Below are 24,988 nucleotides of genomic sequence, written 5' to 3'. Positions count from 1 at the left end.
AATAGATTTCAGATTGATTGACAGAGTATAAGCATGACATCACGTACAACCTTAAGAATCTTTTTCCTGCAGGTGAGGCAGAATTACCACTTATTGGTAATGCAAAAAAACTGTACATAACGTACACATGTAAACAGATAAAGAAATGTAAACAAACTGACCATGCAATACAGAGGAGAAAAATAATGAAAGTGCAAATGTAATTGTCCTCAAATGAATCCTTGATTTAGTTTATTGTTGAGGAGTCCAATGGTGGAGGGGGTAGCAGCTGTTTCTGAACCTGGTGGTGTGACTCTTGTAGCCCCGATAAGGTGTTGGTTCATTATTCAAATCTGGGCACTTAGCTTAGGATAGATAACAAAGGAAATCCATTAGCTGGGGAGAGAGTGGAAGTCTGTACTCAATGAGCAGAAATTAAGGGCAAATTTGTTCAATGATTTTAAGGAGAATTTGGCTTCATTAGCAGATAATTGCAAAATTATGTGGGAAATAGAGAAAAAATAAACTTTGCCCCATAGCAGGGATATATAAAACCAGGGGCCAAAGGTTTGCAGTAAGGAGATTTGGGGAGGATCGAAGGAAGAACCTTTTTCACCGGGAATGCAGTTGAAAACTGGATCTCATTGCCTGAGGAAATAGTTAAGGCTGAGCCTCCCTCAACATTTAAGAAATATCTAGATGGGAACTTAAATTACAAAAGATATGGTAAACTGGAAAATGATATCAGTGTAGGTCATTCTCAATGGTACATGGACAGAGGCTGATTCTGTGCAGTATGACTAAGACCCTAAAATGAAGCAGGACAATATAAGGGAAAAGATTGCGGTGAGTTAGTGTGCTCTGGGATCAATGGGAATCGGATAAAACATCAAAAATGCCTGCAGGTCAGAGGAAAGTTAAAGGGAGCCAGATTAATCAGGGAGCTCTTCCACAGAATTATCACCTTGCTAACTGGGCTCCTTCTGTACCTCATGAGTCAATGAAGTCAGAGGCAATATTTGAAATATAATTCTTCTCCATGCTGAACCCTGTTGCAGAAGGAATAATGCTCTTGAAAATTATCATTTTCTCTGAGTAGCACCACGGTGTTAACTTAAAGCAATAAATTACTCCAAAACTATACCTTTGTAGTCCTCCCCTCTGTAATTCCTTGTCCATTCCTCCATTCCCACCAATCGCCCCTTGGCATCTACCCCTGTGCTCATAACTCACCACCGTTCAGTGCCCCAAATAGCCCTTCCAAGTAAAGCAACACTTCATTTGTGAATCTGCAATGGCCATCTACTGCATCTGGTGCTCTCGTTGTGGTGTCCCCTATATCGGAGAAATGGCGCAGACAGGGAGATCACTTCATTGTATGCCTCGGTTCTCTCCGCCCCAATAGTGGGGATCTCCCAGAGGCTACACATTTCAATTCCCTTGCCAGCATGTCTATCCATGCACTGCTAGACTGAGACCACCTACAAATCGGAGGAACAACAGCTCATATTCCATTTGGCCACCCTCCAACTAGATGGCGTTAACATCGAGTTCTCCAATTTCTGTTAGCCCCCCCCCCCCATCTTTCCCATGTCTCCTTTTCTATTGATCTCTCTCTCTCTCTCTCTCTCTCTCTCTCTCTCTCTCCCCCTCCCTCTTCCCTTTTCCACCTGTCACCTTTCAGCCAGCTCTGCTTCCATAGAGCCCCAAGCAACCCTCAGCTTCCCCAGTCAATTCTCATCTTTCCCCTCTCCTGTGTTTCATCCATATCCAATTAACACCTTTTGACTGTTTGTCTGTACTCCTCCCCCTGCCCATTATTCCCTCCCCACTCGCCAGCCTTTTAATTCAGGTGCCTGCCCGCTTTTTACGCATTCTTTGAAGAGTTCAGGCCAAAAACGTTGATAATATATCTTTACCTCCCATGGACTCTGCGAGACCTTCCGAGTTCCCCCAGGACTTCTGTGTTTTTATTCCATTTGGTGGCTTGGGAAGATCAATGCTCAGAACAGAGCATCACTGGTCATATCTTTTGCCTTAATAACGATATCCACTGTGTGCAATAGGTTCTGACCAGCATCCACAGGATAACGAGCAGGCAATCTATTTTCAGTAATGCTGATGAATGGATTATTATTGGTTGGGTCACTGAGGACAATTTCCCTGTTCTGTGAAGTAGTGTAGAAGGGGTCGGAAGCCAGTAAAAGCCAGACAAGGCTTTAAGTTAAATGTGTTATCTGGAAGATGACATCTCTGACAACGCAGTACCTGTACTCACACAGTCCACCCCGATTGTTAACCCAGACCTCTGTGCTCAATTTACTGAATCCAGAACCATCTGACTCCAAGGCAGGAGGACAACCAGGGGAGCTGGTTTCTATGGCGAAGCTGCAAAGGTGGTTGTTAATTGGGAATATTGCCACTGGACTGTTAATTGGCAAAGCAGCACACATCCCAAGAGATAAGAGAGTGATAACAAAATTAATCAATCCATATTTATCCTTGTGCAATATATTGCCACAAGTGGCCTTCTGGAGTCTTAATTCTTTTGTTTCTGCATTTCTGGTCACGAGAGGTTTCATCAATTGTTTTTTTTCTCTCTGGCACAGCTGTTGATTGGCAGCAGTTTGGCTGCTCTGGGAACCTTTGTTGTTTTGGTACAGGATTGCCTCCAGTGAGCACTCAAAGACAGCAAGTGCTAAACTGTAAATAGCCTATAATGTCCCCTTCATTAAAAATATAGTTCTCTGTTAATTGGATCTCTTGGGCAAATGGCAGAGTCCAAGTTGTGAAAAAGCACACAACGTGCCCTTTATTCCACAAAGTTTAAGCATCCTAATTGTCTTTGGATAAAACTCCAATAAAATTAAAGCAAAACGTTTTCAGCATGTTTAATGATGTAATGTGCCTACTTTTAAATCACTCCCTCAGTTTTGTTATCTCTCCCCTTTCTACTCCCTCAAACATGCTGACTTTGTTTGGAATGGTTCTGTGGATGTCAGTGGCTCTTTATAGGAGATTCTTCATTTATGTGCCCTCCATGGGAAGCATGCAGGCCGAGTTTCATCCTATTTTTAAAAGAAAGGTGTCACTGACTGTGGGGCGCTGTTAGCCAGAATCAGACACACACAAGGTAAAGACCGTACAACAGGCTTTAATCCACAAAGAATTCCACAGAGCCAGGCTGGCTGTAGCTATAGTAACTCTTGAGTGAACTTCGGGAGGCGGGCGCAGGCTTATATCCCGGAGGGTGATTGACACCCGACTGGGTGGGGCTTGATCCCTTCAGGCTGACTGATTGACAGCCGGCCAGGTGTTGTCCTGTCCCCTTACACGTTTGCAGGTACAGAGGTTGCCCCCTGTAGTAGGCCGGCGGTACACTCCTGCAGGTACAGGTGTTTCCCCCTGCAGTAGGATGGTGGTGTACCACCACACTGACGGATGTTTTCCCCTTTCCCTGACCCATTCAAATGAAGTTTTTCTTTAAATCAAATATGTAATAATGGAATATAGCATCCAGTGTTCTCAGTGTGAGGTGTATCGTCTCCAGCTGTGATTTCTGATTTCTCACCATTTCTGAATCCTAAATTGTCTTTTATCAAAAATATTATATATTCATAAAAATATATATAGGAATTACCATATAATCAGTATGTCTTTAAATTCATTGTGCATTCCATTCAATACCATTGTATTGTAATTTATCAATACAGCATGCTTCCTCTAAACCAGCCATTCTCAAATGGGGGCACATTTAAGGAAAAACCTTGTTTTCTTTTCACCTCGAGTAACATAAATATTTTTTAATTTCTTTTTTAATTTTTCCCTGCTTCACAGGGAAGGGACCCATAAACTTTGAGCAGAGACCTGGGAGGCCATAGCCAAAATATTTGAAAATGAACCCATGAGATACTTGGGAGGCTGGTACACAGGATCTATGTTTAAGATTAAAAATCAAAGGACATGCATTACTATATACAAGGTTGAGGTAGAAAACAGAATACTTGGTTTTGTGGGTACTGGACGAAGAGTGAGCGCTGTCCAAGGCAGCATGTCTACAAAGTGTTATGTTCTTTTCCATTCGCATGAGGAAGCTGGTGGGGCCATGTGTGGACAGCTACTGTATTTAATAGACAACTTGCAATTTTCTCCGGTTTCTACTGGACCACTCTTCATTCTCCCCCTCTTCCCCATTCCTCTGTTTTCTTTCCTCCAGTTCACCACCCCTTATCTCTCCATTCACAGTGCCTTCTCCTCTCCCCTGTTTGCTGTTGTGCTCTCCCTCCATTATCCACCTAATACCTCCTCCCTGTGGGCCTATACTCCTCCCTCCCACCCACCCATTTTATTCAGGTGCCCACCTGCAATTTGCTCATGCCTTGATGACGGCCTGAAACATTGATTATATATATTTTATCTTTGCTATATAAAGGACAGTTTGACCTGCTGAGTTTCTCCAGCAATGTGTTTTTACTTCAGTCATGGCATCTGCAGACTTTCGTGTTTTACTCTCTTGTAATTTTCCAGTAAGACTTCAAGACTTGTAAAAATCCACCTTGGAAAATCTAGTAGATTTTGTGATGATAGAAGAGGGGTCAAGGGACCCTATTGAAATGTCCCATCCACTTTTTTATCATTAGATCCTCGTTTCTTCTTTTTCAGCTCCAGATGGCCCACCCATGGATGTCATATTGGAACCTGTCACATCTCAGAGCATCAGAGTGACCTGGAAGGTAATTTCTTCTTCTATTGTTGGTATTGGGAGTGCAAGTTTTCTGTTCATTTCGGAATATTACATCTATGCATGTAACATCAGTCATTGGAATAATCCTTCCTTGATTTCCTAGACTTTTCTTTTTCCTCTGGCATGATTCTGTGTCTTCCCTGAAACAGAGTTCAAGACACGTCAGCTGGCATATGGTGAGGGTCAGTGAAAAATCAGAGACAAGCCTATGTTCACTCTCAGTGGTCATTTCAAATTCTGTCAAGCTGGGAAAGCATCAGAAGGAGTTCATTAGGGTTACCCTCATTTTAAAACTGGCCTGTTGCATGTTGATTTTGTTCCCATTCAATCTCCTTCACTTTCTCAGTGGATGTGATCCTGTGAAAGAATGACAGACTTGCAATTCCACCACACCTCTTTCATCCCTTTCAGAAAATTCTATAAAGTGAGATTGTTTCTGCGCAGAATGGCAGCCGATTTCTGCACAGCAAGCTCCCACTACTCATCATTCTGAGTGGCACAGTTAGTGTAGCGGTTTGCGCAACCCTATTATAGCATGAGCAGCCCGGTTCTGAATCCAGTGCAGTCTTTAAGGAGTTTTTACATTCTCCCCGTGACCAGCGTAGTTTTCTTCTGGGTGCTCCGGTTTCCTCCCACCCTCTAAAATCACACAGTGTTTGTCGGTTAATTGGTATATTTGGGCAGCGCAGGCCCATGGGCTGAAAGGGCCTGTTACCAACTTCTATCAGTAAATTTAAATTTACATTTAATTTAATCTTGAATGGAATTTGCATGCAATTTCAAGGACTGGTATTCTTTGAAGCATCTTCCCAGTCCGGACAAAATATTCCCTAGGACACTCAGGGAGGCTAGTGGACAGTTAGTGGGGCCATTAACAGAGATATTTAGGATGTCACTGGCCACGGGGGTGGTGCCAAAGGATTGGAGGGTGGCGCATGTGGTTCCTCTGTTTAAGAAAGGGTCCAAATGCAAACCTGGGAATTATAGGCCTGTAAGTCTGACGTCTGTGGTGGGCAAGTTGATGGAAAGTGTTCTGAGGGATGCTATTTACAAATTTTTGGAGGTACAGGGATTGATAGGGAGTAACAGCATGATTTTGTCAGGGGTAGATCATGCTTGACAAACCTGATTGAGTTCTTCGAGGGGGTTACAAAAAAGGTTGATGAAGGGAAAGCTGTGGATGTTGTCTATTTGGACTCTAGTAAAGCTTTTGACAAAGTTCCCCACAGGAAGTTAGGAAAAAAGGTGGAGGCATTAGGTATAAATAAAGAGGTAGTGAAATGGATTCAGCAGTGGTTGGATGGGAGGTGTCAGAGAGTAGTGGTAGAAAATTGTTTGTCCAATTGGAGGCCGGTGACTAGTGGAGTTCCTCAGGGTTCGGTCCTGGGTCCACTGTTATTTGTTATATATATTAACAATCTGGATGTAGGGGTGGAGAATTGGATAAGCAAGTTTGCGGATGACACAAAGATTGGTGGTGTTATGGACATTGAGGTAGATTACCGTAGATTAAAAGGTGATTTAGGAAGGCTGGAGGTGTGGGCTGAGAAATGGCTGATGGAATTTAATACAGATAAATGTGAGGTGCTACATTTTGGAAAGGCAAATTTAAATAGGTCATATACATTGAACGGTAGACAACTGAGGAGTGCAGAGCAACAAAGGGATTTAGGAGTTATGGTAAATAGTACCCTCAAGGCTGATACTCAGGTAGATGATGTGGTGAAGAAGGCATTTGGAATGTTGGCCTTCATAAATCGGAGTATTGAATTCAAGAGTAGGGAGGTTATAATGAAATTGTACAAGGCATTGATGAGGCCAAATTTGGAGTACTGTGTACAGTTTTGTCACCAAATTATAGGAAAGATATAAACAAAATAGAGAGGGTGCAGAGAAGGTTCACGAGAATGTTGACAGGATTTCAGGGTCTGAGTTAGAGGGAAAGGTTGTGCAGACTGGGGCTTTTTTCTCTGGAGTGTAGAAGATTGAGAGGGGACTTGATAGAGGTGTTTAAGATTTTAAAAGGGACAGACAGAGTAAATGTGGATAGGCTTTTTCAATTAAGAAAGGGGGAGATTCAAACTAGAGGACATGGTTTAAGATTGAAGGGGGAAATTATAAGGGGAACATGAGGGGAAATTTCTTTATGCAGAGGGTGGTGGGGATGTGGAATGAGCTTCCGGCAGACGTGGTCGAGGCGGGATCATTGGTTACATTTAAGGAAAGACTGGATCATTACATGGATAGGAGGGGACTAGAGGGGTATGGACTGGGTGCTGGTCAATGGGACTAGGAGGGTGGGGATTTGCTACGGCATGGACTAGTAGGGCCGAACTGGCCTGTTCTGTGCGGTAAGTGGTTATATGGTTATATGGTTATGCATTTGATAAAGCCAACAACACTGAAAGCATAGTGGTTAATGCAATGCTATTACAGTGCCAGCGACCTGAATTCGAATCCGGTGCTGTCTGTAAGGAGTTTGTACATTCTCCTCGTGTCTGCATGGGTTCCCTCCAGGTTTCCTCCTATCCTTCAAAATGTACAGGCTTGTAGGTTAATTTGGGTTTAATTGGGCAGCACAGATTTAATTGGCCAGAATTGGCTTCTACCGTGCTGTAAATATTTTTAAAAATGTAAACATTAAAATTAAAATGAAGGAATATTCTGGGAATAGTAGATGAAAACAAAAGCAGTTGGAAGCACTCAGCTGGTCAGGCAGCATCCCTTAGAATGTGAATGTTTCAGGTCCATGACCGTTTATCAAAACTCAGATGACGAGCCTCAGACCTGGAACATTAACTCTGATTCTCTTCCCACATTTTAGTTGCTGAAGCATCAGCTGAGAAGTGATTGAGCAACAGGAGTCAAGAATGGGTAAAACAGTATCTAGTTAGTCCATGACGAGTTCTGATCAAAACATTACAGGATGCAAGTAATAACCTGGGGGAGAGAGCAAGGGTAGCAATAATAGGTGGTTTCCACTTTCCTAATATATGTGGCTTAGACCATCACAGATACTCACCCCCCCCCCTCCAGCAACTCCATCTATACCAACCTCTGTCCTATAACAGCAGCAACGTATTAAAAAGACTTATCCCACCCCACCACACTCTCTTCATCTCCTCGTGATGACAAAAATAAATACATCTGTGAGATCACCCACCACCAGATTCAAGGACAGTTTCTTTCATGTCATTATGAAACTCCTGAATGAACCTTACACGAGTAAAATTATGTTGCCTTTGCTCCGTACCTTGAACATGACTGGGACTGGCCTTGTGCTAAGTGCTTGGATGGGGCAGAATTTGTTCAGTGAGTCCACGAAAGTTTTCTGAAGGAATGTAGGCAAACCCTGCTGTACGCTACTTCAAACAATGCTAAATTCAGTTACTGTGATTTGGAAAACTCCAACCACTTCCTGTTTTATGTAATTATTCCATTACTACGAGATCTTTCTGGAAGTTTCTGGAAAAATTGAGCTGCAAGTAGATTGTGTGAATGGCCCTAAGTAAAATGTGTGCCAGTGATAGTCAGACTCAGTGTGTGGCCCCTATTAAATATGGATTTTAAAATGTTGAAAAGAATCTGGCCGTGATATTAAAAGCAAAAGGAAAGCAATTACTTTAGAAGAAAAACTTGAAGTTATTAAGACATGAAGATGGAGCCAGCAATGTGAGAATCGGACACTATCTGGGCTACAATAAGTCAGCGATATGTACAATTTTAAGTAAGAAGTACAAATATAAAGAACAAGGTAAAGTTGCTCTAAGCGCAAATTACTTGAAACAGATGTCCATTAATGATTGAAATGGAACGGCTACTTTATCTTTGGATTGAGGATTGTAACCAAAAGTGAACAGCACTTTGTACAAAAAACATTCAAACCAAAGCTTTAAAAAATCTTTTCAATGTTTAAAGAAAATAAATTTCAAGGGGATATGGAAACTTTTGCTGCAAATTTATGTTGGTTTGGCCACTTTAAACATTGAACGGGATTACACAACGTAAGAATTCCAGGGGAAGCTGCCAGCGCTGATAAAAATGCTGCTGCAAAATTCCCAGAAATTTTTCAAAAATGATTTGAACTTGTGGAAGCCAAGGATTTTTATCGAAATGTCAAGCCTAACATGGAAAGAAGCATGGACGTCTGCAGCAATTTAGAAAAAGCCATCGCTAGCTATAGGAAATTTTATAATGAAAAAAAAATCAAAACCTGTGCAGTGAAATTTGGAAAAATATTTATCTAAGAAATTGTTTAGTTATGATGTAATTATGAAGTAAATGAAAAATATCAGAATTATTTTTATTAACCTTAACAGTTTCGGCATTACATGCAACTAAAAGTTGCTTTTAAAACATTTTTTGTCTTGATGGATGATCTGGAAGGTTAGGGATTCATTGTAATTATTCCGATTGATTATATTAATCGCTTAATGCGAATTTGCCTACGTGAGAAAAAATTGGGATGAATTAATTGTGTAAAGCAAGGTTTGCCTGTATGCAGATGTTCCTTCAAGAGAGAGAGCAACATTGAATATCCTGTTGGGAAATGAGGCAGACCAAGTAGCTGAAGTGCCAGTGGGGGAGAATGTTGGGACCCGTGACCATAATTCTATTAATTTTTAAATAGTTGTGGGAAAAGATAGGACTGGCCCAGAAGTTAAAGTCCTAAACTGGGGGATGGCTAATTTTAATGTCATTAGGCAGGATCTTGTAATGGTTGAATGGGAGAGAATGTTTGCAGATGAAGGGACATCTGGCATTTGGGAGGCTTTTAAAAGTTAGGGAGGGAAATTTCAGGGCCAATGTGCTCTTGTTAAAGTGAAGGGCCAAGATGGCAGGATTAGGGATTTCTGGTTAATGAGGGATATTGAGGATCTCGTCAGGAAAAAGGAAGTACATGTTCACGTACCCAGTGAAGGGCTCGGGCCCAAAACTTTGGTAAGCTTTTACATCCTATAAATGCTGCATGACCTGCTGAGTTTCTCCAGCACATTTATGTTCTGCACTTGATCCCAGCATCTGCAGATTTTCTTGCTTAACTGCGGATGTTCAGTACAGGACCGTGAGATCAAGGGAATTCTTTGAGTAAATTCTTGGTTAGTGTGGGCTACTCCTGCATCTATTCCTCAAGATCTTTCTATGTGCTTTTCCAAAAGTGGAAAACATTAGCTGTGAGCTTGGCTGGGTTATTTTCTTTAAGAGAGTTAAATGAGATGCAGGGTAACAGGAAGGAAATATCTCCATGATCAGAGGAATCAATAACTAATGGACATCGGTTGAAGCGAATGGATAGAAGATAAAGGAGGAGTTAAAGAAAGTTTGTTTGCTCAAAGAGTGGTGGGTACCGGCCCTGCCTGATAAACAACGGTGCCAGAAATCATTATGCGATTTACACACAACAGATGAGAAACTAAAGGTCTAGGATCTCAAGACTGCAGATCAAGGGTTGGGAAATGGGATTAACCTAAAAAGGGCCTTTTGTTTGGCAGGGTCAGAAGTGGCTATCGTTGCCGTAATGAGGCAAATTACCAACTTTCAATGCCCTCAGTGTCTATTGAGAGTATGAAATGTGGATCAATTTTTTGATTCAGTCAGAGGTGAGGCTTCACTCTTCAAGTCTTAGTTGAAGTCAAGTCAAGTTTATTGCCATCTGGTTACACAAATGCAACCTGACGAAACAGCGTTCTCCATTCCTCAGTGCAAAACATGCAGACAACACAATATACATACTGACAAATAATACATATGCAGGACAAATATTCATATATGCAAATACTCTAAATAAATAAATATTGTTTTGTAAATATGAGAGTCACTGATGGTTAATGTGAGCATCTCTTTTGGTCATTCTTGTGGGAAGAAGCTGTTCCTCAGCCTGGTGGTGCTGGCTCTGATCCTCCTGTATCTCTTTCCCAATGGGAGAAGCAGTTGGCACATAGCTGAGCGAATGAGCTGCCCCATCAAGTACTGATGCACTCTTGAAGCCCAGCACAAAGTGGAGATCAAAGCCAAAACCTTCGTGACTGAAGAGAGTTGGCCCCATGCTGACCTTCAGATATTTTGATAGAAGGCCATGGACTTTGAGAGAAGTTGCGGAACGAACCAGTGAAAGGAAAAAAAGTCAAGGAGTTGACGAAAAAATGATAATGAAAATTATCTTTTGAGATTACCAAGAAGGAATGAGGCAAATAAAAATATGCGTAAAATTGAGTAATTAACTCAAAGCATGTTTAAGTTAGATTTTATTGGGGAAAATCGATGGAGAACAGTACCTACTAAAGAATGCCTGATGAATAATATTAAGTTAATTTAAAGTAAAGCTAAAATAAATATTTTTTTTAATTTTTAAAAATTTTTCACACTATGAACCATACTGACCAAAATACACACAAACATTTCCCTCTTCAATTTTCACAGTGTCATTTTCTCCCTTTTTCCCCCTCCCTTCCCTCCCTCCTTCACCCCCCCCTCCCCACACACTCAACGTTCAGCATATATGATACATTAAACACATTAAACTATGTCATCACACAATGAAAATAAACAAGAAAATTGTGTAATCTACTTTTACACACTGGGTCAGTTCATTTCATCTTCTTCTCATTCTGTTATTTTAGGTGGTGGAGGTCCACGGTAGGACTTCTCTGTTGTGTTTCATGTACGGTTCCCAAATTTGTTCGAATACTGTGATGTTATTTCTTAAATTATATATTATTTTTTCCAGTGAAATACATTTATTCATTTCTATGTACCATTGCTGTATTCTCAGGCTATCTTCTAATTTCCAGGTTGACATAATACATTTTTTTGCTACAGCTAAGGCTATCATAATAAATCTTTTTTGTGCTCCATCCAAATCGAGTCCAAATTCTTTACTTCTTATATTACTTAAAGAAAGATCTCTGGATTTTTTGGTATGTTGCTTTTTGTGATTTTATTTAATACCTAATTTCGATCTTCCCAAAACTTTTCCACTTTCTCACATGCCCAAATTGCATGTACTGTTGTTCCCGTTTCCTTCTTACAGCGAAAACATCTATCTGATACTGTTCGGTCCCATTTATTTAACTTTTGGGGCGTGGTGTATAGCCTGTGTAACCAATTATATTGCATCATGCGTCACCTCGTGTTTATTGTATTTCTCATAGTTCTGGAGCATAGCTTTTCCCATTTTTCATTCTTTATCTTTATGTTTAGATCTTGTTCCCACTTTTGTTTGGGTTTACAGCTTGTTTCCTCGTTCTCTTTCTCTTGCAGTTTGATGTACATGTTTGTTATAAATCTTTTCATTATCATTGTGTCTGTAATCACATATTCAAAATTGCTTCCTTCTGGTAACCTCAGCCTGCTTCCCAATTTGTCCTTCAAGTACGTTTTCAGTTGGTGGTATGCAAACATTGTACCATGAGTTATACCATATTTGCACTTCATTTGTTCAAAAGATAATAATTTATTTCCCAAAAAACAATTTTCTATTCTTTTGATCCCTTTTTTCTCCCATTCTCTAAAGGAAAGGTTATCTATTGTGAAGGAGATTAGTTGATTTTGCATCAATATTAATTTTGGTAGTTGATCATTTGTTTTTTTCCTTTCTACGTGAATCTTCTTCCAAATGTTGAGCAGATGGTGCAATACTGTTGAATTCCCATGTTGCAACAGTTTTTCATCCCACTTATATAGTATATGTTCAGGTAGCTTCTCCCCTATTTTATCTAGCTGTAATCTGGTCCAATCTGGTTTTTCCCTTGTATGATAAAAATCTGATAGGTATCTTAATTGTGCTGCTCTATAATAATTCTTAAAGTTTGGTAGCTGTAAGCCACCTTATTTGTACAATTCTGTTAATTTATCTAGCGGTATCCTCGGTTTCTCCCCTTTCCATAAGAATTTCCTTATTATTTTCTTTAGCTCATTGAAGAATTTCTCTATTAGGTGAATTGGTAACAATTGGAATCGGTATTGTATCCTTGGGAAGATATTCATTTTAATGCAATTAAATATTTCCAATGGTAAATATTTCCAATGTTCTAAGTCATCTTGTAATTTCTTCATTAATGGCTGATAATTTAATTTATATAGATGGCCTAGATTATCTAGTTGAATACCTCAGTCTCAGATTGCTTGTGTTTGCCATTTAAATGGTGATTCTTTCTTAAACTTTGTGAAATCCGCATTATTCATTGGCATCGCTTCACTTTTATTTACGTTGATCTTGTACCCCGATACTTATCCATATTCCTTCAATTTCTTATGTAATTCTTTTATTGATAATTCTGGTTCTGTTAAGTGTACTATGATGTCATCTACAAATAGACTGATTTTATATTCTTTCTCTTATTTTTATCCCTCTTATTTTATTTTCTGTTCTTATCAGTTCTGCCAATGGTTCTATAGCTAACACGAACAATGAGGGAGTTAGTGGTCATCCCTGCCTAGTTGACCTGCTTAATTTAAATTGGTTTGATATATATCCATTTACTGTCACCTTCTCCAATGGTCCCTTATATAATGCTTTAATCCAATTAATATATTTCTCTGGTAGGTTGAACCTCTGTAGTACTTTGAATAAATAATTCCATTCTACTCTGTCAAAGGCTTTATCTGCATCTAAGGCCACCTCCTTGTACTGCATGGATTAAGTTAAGGAACTTACAGATATCGTCCATTGTTCGTCTTTTCTTAATAAATCCAGTTTGATCTAGTTTTACTATTTTTGGTACACAGTCGGTCAATCTGTTTGCTGATAGTTTAGCTATTATCTTATAATCTGTGTTGAGTCAAGATATTGGTCTATACGATGCTGGTGTTAGTGGATATTTCCCCGTCTTTGGTATTACTGTAATTATTGCTGTTTTGCATGAATCTGGTATGTTTTGTGTTTCTTCAATCTGGTTCTTTACTTCCGGGAGAGGAGGAATTAGTAAGTCTTTAAATGTTTTATAGAATTCTATTGGGAGTCCGTCCTCTCCTGGCGTTTTATTGTTCGGTAGTTTTTTTAATATATCCTGTATTTCCTCTATTTCAAATGATTTTATTAATTTGTTTTGCTCCTCTTCTTGCAATTTCAGTAGTTCAATTTTAGCTAGAAACTCATCTATTTTGTCTTCTTTCCCTTAGTTCTCAGTTCGATATAATTGCTCGTAGAATTCCTTGAAGTTTTCATTGATCTCCATTGGGTTATATGTAATTTGTTTGTCCTTTTTCCTTGATGCCAATACCATTCTTTTGGTTTGTTCTGTTTTAAGCTGCCAAGTTTGTATTTTGTGCGTTTTTTCTCCTAGCTCATAATACTTCTGCTTTATCTTCATTATGTTCTTCTCCACCTTATACGTTTGTAGTGTTTCGTATTTTTTTTTGTCCGCTAATTCTCTTCTTTTTGTTATATCTTCCCTTGTTGCTAATTCTTTTTCTGTACTTGCTATTTCCATTTCCAGCTGTTCTATTTCCCAATTGTAGTCCTTCTTCATCTTAGTTACATAACTTATTATCTGCCCTCTGATAAACGCTTTCATTGCATCCCATAGTATAAATTTATCTTTCACTGATTCCATATTTATTTCAAAGTACATTTTAATTTGTCGCTCAATGAATTCTCTAAAATCCTGTCTTTTAAGTAACATGGAGTTTAATCTCCATCTATACGTTCTCGGTGGGATGTCTTCCAGTTCTATTGCTAATAACAGGGGTGAGTGATCCGATAACAATCTCGCTTTATATTCCGGTTTTCTAACTCTCCCTTGGATGTGGGCTGACAACATGAACAGGTCTATCCTTGAGTATGTTTTGTGTCTACTCGAATAATATGAATATTCCTTTTCCTTTGGGTGTTGTCTCCTCCATATATCCAAAAGTTGCATTTCCTGCATCGATTTAACCATAAATTTGGTTACTCTGTTCTTTCTGCTAGTCTTTTGTCCAGTTTTGCACATCTTTGAGTCCAAATTAAGGTTAAAGTCCCCTCCTATCAGTATATTCCCCTGCATATCTGCAATCTTCAAAAAGATATCTTGTATAAATTTTGATCCTCTTCATTAGGTGCATATATATTGAGCAAATTCCAAAATTCTGAATATATCTGACATTTTATCATTACATACCTCCCTGCTGGATCTATTATTTCCTCCTCTATTTTGATTGGTACATTTTTATTGATTAATATAGCTACTCCTCTGACTTTTGAATTATATGATGCTGTCGTTACGTGCCCTATCCAATCCCTCTATAATTTCTTGTGTTCCATTTCAGTTAGATGTGTTTCCTGCACGAATGCTATATCAATTTTTTCTTTCTTCAGTAAATTTAATAGCCTCTTTCTTTTGATTTGGTTATGTATTCCATTAATATTTATACTCATATAGTTCAACATGGCCATTTCATACTTTGTTTACCTCTCATTTCCGTTTCCTCATCGCCGTCTTTCCCCCTTTATCCATTTCTGTTTTCTTTTATTGAACGCACTGTAAGACAACACTTCTAAAACATAAAGTATTTCCACTATTCCCACATCTAAAATTCCCTTAATCCCAAATGTCCCCCCCCCACCCTCTCTGAGTTGTCCCTTGTCCCTTGCCGGGCAACCACATCTCCCCTCTCCATTTGGATTGCGAACCCGCTCGCAAGCGTCAACTGATTTTGCAGTGACTGTTATTAAAATAAATATTATTAATGGAATTTCAATAGGCATACAGCAGAGGACATATTGCTTCCTTCTTAGGTTATGAATCATTCAAGATGCACCTCAGTTCGGAAACTGTTTACATAGAATCTGCTGTGAGTTAATTTTAAAGAAATAAAATAAATTTCCGTTTTTACTTACTTTGAAAAAGTACTCAAACAAGCTTCACGCAGATCCCTCTTGGCCAGGAATGCGTCAGCCTAATCCGTGGTGGCCAGCAAGTGTAAGTGCAATGTGACAAGTTTACCTAGTGAATTTCCATCATGAACATTGATTGAGCTGCCACCTTGCTGGTTCACAGTTCCAGACACACGGTCTGCCTCTGAGCTCGGGTGCTGTCTGTACAGAGTTTGCACGTTCTCCCTGTGGGTGCTCCGTTTCCCTGTCACATCCCAAAGACATGCTGCCCACAAGGTTATGTGGCTGCTCTAAATTTTCCCTGGCATCAGTGAGTGGTATAAACTGTGGGACATTGAAGAAAATATGTGATGGTGGAGGACGCTGGTACAACAGGGACATTTAAAAGACTCAAAGGTACATAGATATAAGGAAAAAAACGGGTTATGGATGTGAAATAAGGAAGGCTTAAATTGCTGTGAAGTATGTTTACATAGGTCAGCATAAAATTGTGGGCCAAAGGGCTTGAACTGGAAGCAGAAATAGACCATTTGATTGCTTGAGACTACTCCACCATTCAATAAGATATTTTACCTCTGTACCAGTGTCCACCACTAACCTGGATGCACCTAATTTCTAAGAATCAACCAAACTCTGTTTTGAGCATACTTAGAACATACTGTATATGCTGGCGTATAAGACGATTCTAACGTTAAGAATATCACCCCAAAACCAGGGGTTGTCTTATGATAAGTATAAAATCTGAAACTTTACAGCGAAGACTCAGTCCTCCTCCACACCAAATATAAAATCCGAACTTTAACAGTGAAGTCTCAGGGCTCCCCCAAGGGATCCATCCACCCAGTCCGACTGCCATTGACTCTATACAGGCTTTAAACGGCCTGTTAAAGGAGCCGATAGTAGTTTATTTTAAAATATGCATATAAAATTTAAACTTTTACTGGGTAATTTTCCTTTAAAATATTGTGAATTAGTATATTAAATGTGCCTCGCAGCATCATTCCACTGGTCAGTGGTAAGTGCCTGACTTGGGGAAGACTTATACAGCGAGTGTAGCTCAAAGACTACATTTTAGGTGGAAATTCAGGAGTCATCTTATATACAAGTCGTTTTATACACCAGTGTATACAGTATGCTTGAGTGGAAAATTCCAAAGGTTTGTTGGAATTATTTGGGTGGGAAAGGGGGAGGGAGATCCCCCATGGTTGGGCCCACTTGAGAGCAAGCAGCCTGTGCTGACTGACCACTGAGCGAAGCGCAAATCACAATCTCCCCCCAACATGCACAACCAAGAGCTTTGTGTTTTTGATCTCCAGGCACCCAGGAAGGAACTTCAAAATGGGGTGATTCGGGGTTACCAGATCGGGTACCGGGAAAATGGCCCTGGCAGCAACGGACAGTACAGTATTGTAGAGATGAAGGCCACAGGAGACAGCGAGGTGTACACGTTGGACAACCTGAAGAAGTTTGCTCAGTATGGAGTGGTTGTGCAGGCATTCAACCGAGCTGGCACTGGTCCAAGTTCCTCTGAAATCAACGCGACAACACTCGAGGATGGTAAGATGCATTCTGGGTAGATCCAATAAAATGCCAATGATATAACTTCTTGTGTTCATCGAAAAATGCCAAACACTGGTGGCTGATAAAGCTGCTGCCTTACTACAAGAGAGGCCGTGGTTCAATCCTGGCCTCAGGTGCTCTCTGTGTGGAGTTTGCATGTTCTCCTTGTTACCACTGAGTTTCACCCAGATGCTCTGGGTTCCTCCCACATCCCAAAGATGCAGAGAATTTGGTAGATTAACTGGTTGCTTTAAATTATCCCAAGTGTGTAGGTGAATGATGTCGTCAGGGGTTAGTTGTTGAGATGTCTACAGAATAAAACATGGATTGAATGGTGCATTTGTGTCAATGAGTGGTTGATAATTGGTATAGATCAATGGGCAGAAGGGCCTGTTTCTATACTTTATCCCTCCATGTCTCTAAGAATGGATTTTGGGACTTATGATAAACACAAAATCTGTAGATGCTGGAATTTTGAGTGAACAAAGTCACCAACCCCAAACGTCTGGCCGTTTCTCTTGCATGTTTCTCGCCAAAAGTCCATGGATGCCTGGACCACTGAGTCCCTCCAGCTTCTCTTTGTTCACTTACATTTTGACATCAGTCACATGAGGTGGTGCTATTTATGGGTTCTCTTGATGCATGGTCTTAAAGTTCTCATTACCATCCCAAGAGCTCCTTCTCCTCTTTTAGCAAGCGAGTCCAAGAGGTGGTGTGAATGTAACATCGCTGCAGGGAAAATCAGTAAACATCTTTGAACCATTCCCTTTGTTGGCTCGATATTATCTTTCTGTTGAGAAGCTGTCTGCCTTTGGAGTCTGTTGTTGGGTGTACAACATGTGATCTGCTTCATTCCGATGGCTGCAGATTGGCCTGGGAGAGGACACTAACAATGGTTGAGAATTAAGGGGATTTTGTTGAGAACAACATTGGTGTATTTTTCCAGCCACTGGAGGTACCTGCGTGAAGCAGTCCAGGTCTCAGAGCTGAGAAGAGGGCAGGGAGCCATTGGTAGTGTTGTATCTCTCAGCTCCAATCACCCGGTTCAATCCTGACTCACAATGCTGTCAGCATGGAGTTCTCACGTAGGTTTTCGTCGGCTACTCAGGTCTCAGATTCACACAGGCTCTTTACCCCCATTAAGATCTTGTCAAAATAGTCTCCTATGTTGAAATAAATTATGGAAATGTCAGAGCATTGCAATCCAATTGGCCATTCGCTTTGTTCATTAAAGGCTGTGTATTGAAGGTTGACAGTGAATTTCACCTTCATCGAATGGTAACTTCTGAGATATAAAAAGTGGTTCACATTTTTTAGAGTGAAACCCTCCTATCAGTCGAGGTGTTGACAGTGGGGAAAAGTTTGTAGAGGATCAACAAATACTCAACTGAACACTCAGTGGGTTGAGCAGCATCAGTGAGCGAAAAAGAATAGTCGAAGTTTCAGGTCAAAACCTTTCATCAATACATTATGAAGGGTTTCGATCCAAAACATCGACCATTCTTTATCTCCAACTGATGCTGCTTGACTTGTTGAGTTACTCCAGTAGAGTTTGTTGCTTTAGATTCCACCAACTGCAGTCTCCTGTGTGGCCATCATTTTTATGCAAGACTCACGCTCTTACATGTTCAGTGAATGAGGCAGTGGTGGCCTGGAGGTCAGCCATCCACTGCACATGTAATGCAAGCCTTACCCACAGTCAACAACTTGACTATAGAGGGCCACATAACCTCGATCTTGGACGGTAGTTACTATAGGATTTACAGCCTTCTGTTAGTTCGGAAGGCTAGCAGCACTCTTCCAGGGGATTTTTGGGAGATGAGTTGCAGTGACGTGTCAAGAAAGATTGTAAAAACGTTGGGATAATGCAACAGCTGGGTTTGACCTGCCTCTTTGCAGTGAACTAAGATTCACTGGTGGTGTATTATATTGATGGCTGGCTCCGCTCCCATCTACCCATAAACCCTGAGCCCTTCTGAAGACCACTGTAAGACCCTACCCTCGATTATAAGCTAACAAAAGTGTTTATTCTCCTTCCAGTCGTGAGAGCTTTTATTCGCACTACAATTTTATTAGCTTATTCCCTAAACGATGGAAGTGCTACTCAAGCCTCTGTCCCCCAATGCGGATAGTCTGCTTCCAGGCCTACCTGAACACGACCATAGACGTCTTCAGGAGGTCCGCACTCGTTTCCAGAGTAGGAACGAAAGGGTCTGCAGTCATCAGAGACACGATGCTGCCTTTGAAGCTTTGAAAGCTTGGTACCCAAAGTCGCAAAACAAGGTCCTAGTAAGACGCCAACTCGCTCTATGTCGTCAATGGCCAGAAGAGACCATTGTTGATTACCTGTTGGATCTGTGGATGCTTGCTAAGAAATGCAGATATGAAATGGCTATGGGCTGCATTTGTGAGGAACAGCAAATCCAGGACACCCTAGTCGTGGGGTCTGCTTGAGGTACATGAGGCAGCGATTGCTCGTGTCAGGTAAGAAGGACCTAGCTAGCCACATTGACTGGCCAAGTCTCTGGAAGAGGTCAAGTTTGAGAACGACGGCCTCAAAGATGCGGGCTAACTCACCCAGGTGACTCCTTCCAAGGACCGGCTGCTCTTGTTATACCAGCCCTAGAGCCTGCTGCTTCCCTTGATAGGGAAGACTCCCAAGCTAGGGAGTCCTTTACCTGCAGCAACACTTCCAAACTCACTGCCCAGCTAAAGACTCAGTTTGCTCCAGCTGCAGCAGGAAAGGACATTGGGCAAAGGTTTGCCATGTGAGGGGAAGCCCGGGGAAGTCCACGGCCTGCACCGCTCCCGGATCCAATTCTAGCCCCAAGTCATCTGCCCCAAATTCGCCTGAACCCACTTGCAGCACTACACGCCAAAAGAGGGTGGCAGTGAGGAAACACTGCGAAAAGGCTTGACGGCCATCTTGCCGCAACTCAAATTCAAGCTTGACTCCTTCATTGTCAGAGGAGGAAGGAGGGCGGCCATCTTGCTGTGCCACAAGGTCGACACCATCTTTCTTGCGGGCAACCCAGGATGGTGGGGGCCACTCAAGTGAGGAGTATGGAGTCTCCAGGGTCCTAGCCTCAATGGTTCTAGATCAGGACAGACCTCACCAGCTCAACAACTCCATAATGACTGTTAAAATAAAAGGGCATTCCACTAAATGCCTAATCGACATGGGCTTCACTGAAAGCTTCATAGAATCACAGCCTGTACAAGAATGCAACCTAGAGATGTATCCATCCAATTAGCGCATATTCCTTGCATCTCATTCTCATTCTATGCATACTCAACAGCATTGTATAGTACATCTGTAATTTGTTGGGGGGGGTGGTGGAATTTTGTAAAATATGCCTGAATGTACTTGATGAATTGTGTGCTCAGGTACTGTTTGGTCTGGACTTCCTGTGTCACCTTAAAAGCATGACCTTGGAGAACTCAGGGTTCCCCCCCAATAAAAGTTCAGAACAAAGGGCCTCTAAAATCAAACCCACATGCAGCCTCCACATTGAATATCGAACCCCCCCCCCCCTAACTTCTCTTCCCAAATCTATCCTCTGACTGCAAACCTATTGCTACCAAGAACAGGAGGTACAACACAGCAGATCGAGACTTCATAAAGTCTGAGACACAACGTCTACTCGATGAAGGTATCATCGAACCTAGCACCAGCCCGTGGAGAGCACAAGTAGTAGTGGAAAAGGGGAAAGTAAGTCCAGGCTAGTAATTGACTATAGCCAAACTATTAATCAGTGCACACTCCTGGTCGCATACCCCTTCCCTCGAATTACGGTCATGGTGAATGATATTCTGTTGTATTGGTCTATTTAACCATCAACCTGAAAGCTGCTTATCACCAGCTGCCAATCCATTCCATGGACTGTCCATGTATGGCATTTGAGGCTAATAGTCATCTTTATCAATTCTGGAGGGTCTCTTTCAGTATTACTAACGGGGTTTCTGTCTTCCAGAGGCAGATGGACAGAATAGTCGATGAGAATGGGTTGAAGGGTACTTTCCTCTACCTCAATAATGTCACCATCTGTGGCCATACCCTGGAGGACCATGACGCCAACCTTCAGAGTTTTCTCCATGCAGCGAAAGCCCTGAACCTCACTTATAACTCAAGCAAGTGTGCGTTCAAGACTAAACGTCTGGCTAACCTTGGCTACGTGGTGAAGAATGGCATCATTTACCCTGACCCCAATAGGATGTGCCCCCTATTAGATCTCCCCGTTCACAGGTCCATGAAAGCTTTGAGGTTATGCCTGGGGTTTTTCTCATATTATGCCCAGTGGATTCCTCAATATGCTGATAAGTCTCTTAAAAGCCACTTCTTTTCCCCTTTTGGCTGAAGCCCAAGCAGTTTATAACTATCTCTGAAACCACATTGCGAAAGCCGCCATTCATGCAGTGAATGTACCTTTCCAGGTGAAAAGTGACAGTTCAAATGTGGGCTGGCCGCTACGCTCAGATGGGCAAGCCAGTTGCATTTTTTTCTCAGACATTGCAAGGCCACGAGCTCCGAAACACCTCTGTGGAAAAATAGGCTCAAGCCATTGTAGAAGCCGTGAGGCACTGGAGGCATTACCTGGCTGGTAGGAAATTTATGCTCCTCACTGACCAGTGCTCTGTCACCTTTATGTTTAATACCGTCAAAAGGGGAAAAATAAAAAATGACAAAATTGGTAAGTGGAGGATCAAGCACTCCACCTACAATTATGACATCGCCAATCGGCCAGGACCCCTTAACAACCCTCCAGATGCCTTATCCAGAGGAAGATGTACCTCTGTACTTACTGGCCAACAGTGATCTCTGAATAATGAGTTCTGCCCGCATGGGTCACCTGCATGGCTCATTTTGTTAAGGCCTTAATCCATGGAAGATGTCAGGGAAATGATCAGGTCTTTCCAGGTCTGCGCGGAGTGCAAGCTGGACTTCTACTGCTTCACAAAAGCACACCTAATTAAGTCATCCAGACCCTTCGAAGAGCTCAGTCTCAATTTTAAGGTACCTCTCCGCTCCACGAACATCTTCTTCCTCTCTGTCATTTTTGAGTACTCCTGCTTCTCATTCACCATTCCATGATCAGATGCGTCCACTTCATCAGTCATAAAGGCCCTGGATTCTATTTTTGCTCTATTCAGGTATTCTGGCTATATTCATAGCGACTGGGACTCATCTTTTATGAGCTAAGAGCAATGTCAGAACATCCATCAGGACTACTAGCTGCAACCCTTGGGGGAGCGAGCAAGTTTAAAAGGAAAATGCCATAGTCTGGAAGGCTGTCAAAATGGCCATCAAGTCAAGAGGCCTTCTAGACTCATGCTGGCAGGAAGTTTTTCCTATGGCACTCTATTCCATCCGGTCGCTACTATGTACCATGACCAACGCTACTCCTCACGAGTTCCTATTCAATTTCGAGAGAAAGTCAGCATCGGAAACTACATTTTCAACTTGGCTCACCTCTCCTGGTCGAGTCCTTCTCAGGAAGCAAATGAGGAGAAGCAAGACCTGGTGGAAAGAGTGAAAGTGCTCCACGCCAATCCCACATATGCCTATGTGGAGTACCCGGATGCCAGGGAGGACACTGTCTCCATCGGGGACCTGGCACCCACCGGAACAGAGGGTCCACTATCTCTTGTGCCCTGCGAGCTGCAGAGCTCATTCTCGCCACCCCCAGTCAGGACCTCAGGGAATCCGGTTCAGGAGGAAAGTGCATCCCTCCTCCACCATAGAGCCAGAGACCCCACTCGCTACTCCTCCCTCACAAGGGGACCAGGAGACCCAAGAAGACCAAGGCCCTTCCATGCTAAGACTCTCCACCAGGATCTCCAGACCCCCCAGATCACTTAAATTTGTAAATAACTGTATATTTTTCAATTTTTTTCTGAATCAATGTTCTCTGTCTTCGTCCACAGTCCCTAAATTCTGCAGCAAGGGGTGAATGCAGTGAATTGAGATTCACTGGTGATGTGTTATACTGATGGCTGGCTCCGACCCCATCTACCCATACATAACCCTGGTTTCCTGCCTAAACCCTGAGCCTTTCTGAAGACCACTTTAAGGCCCTACCCTCAGTTATAAGCTAATAAAAGCGTATGTTCTTCTTCCAATTGTGAGAGCTTTCACACTACACTCTTATTGAGCTTGTAGTCCTGTTGGTTAAGATTGTGGTGTTTATGTAAAAAGGTAACCCACCCCAATTCCTTTCTACAGCTACCCTCCCATACCATCATCCCTTTAGAACTATTGGGTTGGTGGGTGGGAGTGGGGGGGTGAGGAGAAGGAAGATGGACAGATTATTTCTAAGGAGACCCTTGATATTGTTGAGCACAGCATTCCCACGCAAGAATAACATTCGTAAAAGAAGTCCCAGCTGCAAACAAGGAGAAGCTCGATGTGACAATGGGTCAGGCACTGTCCATGAGTAAAAATTTTTTAAACCCAAAATGGTGGAGGAACTGGTCTTTTCAGCATCTATAGGAGACAAAGATCTATCGCCAACATTTCACGCCTGAGCTCTTCTTCAAAGAATACGCAGAATAAGCTAGAAGCAGGAAATCTCAGAAAGTGTCAGAATTCAAACAATGAAGGAGGTATCCAGACCAACAAAAGGTTAATTGATTGTGATAAAAGAGAAGTAAGAGGTAGGGAAAGGCAACTTGGATATAAGGTAGTGGGTGGGGGTGGTGTAAAGAAAGCCAGAGAAGTCAGTGTTAATGCCATCCGGTTGGAGGATGCTCAGTTGGAAGATGAGGTGGTGTTCCTCTGATTTGTGGATGGTCTCAGTCTGGCAGTGAGGTAAAGGGATGGAGAATTGAAATGGATGGCGCTGGGAGATCAATGTTATTGCAGCGGACAGAGTCGAAGTGCTCACAAAGCAATCTCCCAGTCTAGGTCCAATCTCTCCGATAGAGGAGACTGCAATGGGAGCACCAGATTCAGTAGATGACCCATGGAAGGACTGTTTTGGGCCATGAATGGTAATGAGAGAGGAGCTGTGTGTGCAAGTGGAGCACCTCATGCGGTCACAGGGGTAGGTCCCAAGGGAGGGAAATTGGAGAAGGGAATCATAGAGAAACCGATCCCTGTGGAAGGCGGAGAGGAGAACATGTGTCTAGTGGTGGGATCATGTAGTAGGTGGCGGAAATGACAGAGGAGGACATGCTGGATGCGGAGGCTGGTGGGGTGGTAGGTGAGGACAAGCGCAATCCAGTCCTTTTTTTTAGTAGGTGGCAGAAATGGCAGAGGAATTTTAGTCAGTGGCCGGTAGAAATGTTCAGCCAACATTTTGGGTCAAGACCCTTCATCAAGACATCAGAGCGTCAGCCATTCATTGCAGGAGGGAATGCTCTGAAGCAGGGCACCTCCACATGTTGATGAGGAAACATTGCAATGAGTCAACACAGCAGCCCAGGCATTTTTGTGCGTGATCCCTGATGATTTATGACAAGCCATAATTTTGCTTCTGGTGTTAATACAAGATAGCGAAGCCCATCTGATATTTACCTCTTCCTCATCCTAATTGTTTTGTAACAAAAAAACACCAATCAGCACTTGGAGGATCTCAAAATCCAAATTACAGTGGATCTGTCGCCTAATTAAACTGATGTCAGCCGGGATTTACAATTCAATGATCAGTTTTTAATGAGCGTCGTACCCTGTAATCTCCTAATGCCGTCATCAGGCACACTATCTCCTAAGCCTGTTATCAGCCCAATTCAGCATGGTATAATTGATGTCACACTATTATAAGGCACAAAAGAGAAGGAAGATTGCTCTGCTACTAAACACTTGTATCGACAGAAGAGCTGTGAAATCTTATGACAGAGTTACATAAATTACAACTCAATGACTGCCTTAGCTGGTCGTTTGATCGTGG

At 41.9% G+C, this 24,988-nt stretch overlaps 1 protein-coding gene across 1 annotated transcript in view; it reads left to right on the top strand.

Annotated features, from left to right (window-relative positions):
• LOC138742115 (cell adhesion molecule DSCAML1-like) overlaps window positions 1–24,988 on the top strand; it is a 69,045-nt gene that overhangs the window by 26,719 nt on the left and 17,338 nt on the right. Inside the window, exons 6-7 of the mRNA XM_069896300.1 lie at window positions 4,642–4,712; window positions 16,856–17,096. Of these exons, the coding sequence (XP_069752401.1) occupies window positions 4,642–4,712; window positions 16,856–17,096 (312 nt within the window). The remainder of the gene's footprint in view (window positions 1–4,641; window positions 4,713–16,855; window positions 17,097–24,988) is intronic.

Source organism: Narcine bancroftii, chromosome 8, assembly GCF_036971445.1.
Source record: "Narcine bancroftii isolate sNarBan1 chromosome 8, sNarBan1.hap1, whole genome shotgun sequence".
In the NCBI taxonomy this organism is placed as follows: Eukaryota; Metazoa; Chordata; class Chondrichthyes; order Torpediniformes; family Narcinidae; genus Narcine; species Narcine bancroftii.
Note: the sequence above shows the minus strand (reverse complement) of the source record. Positions and strands in the feature narration are given on the sequence as shown.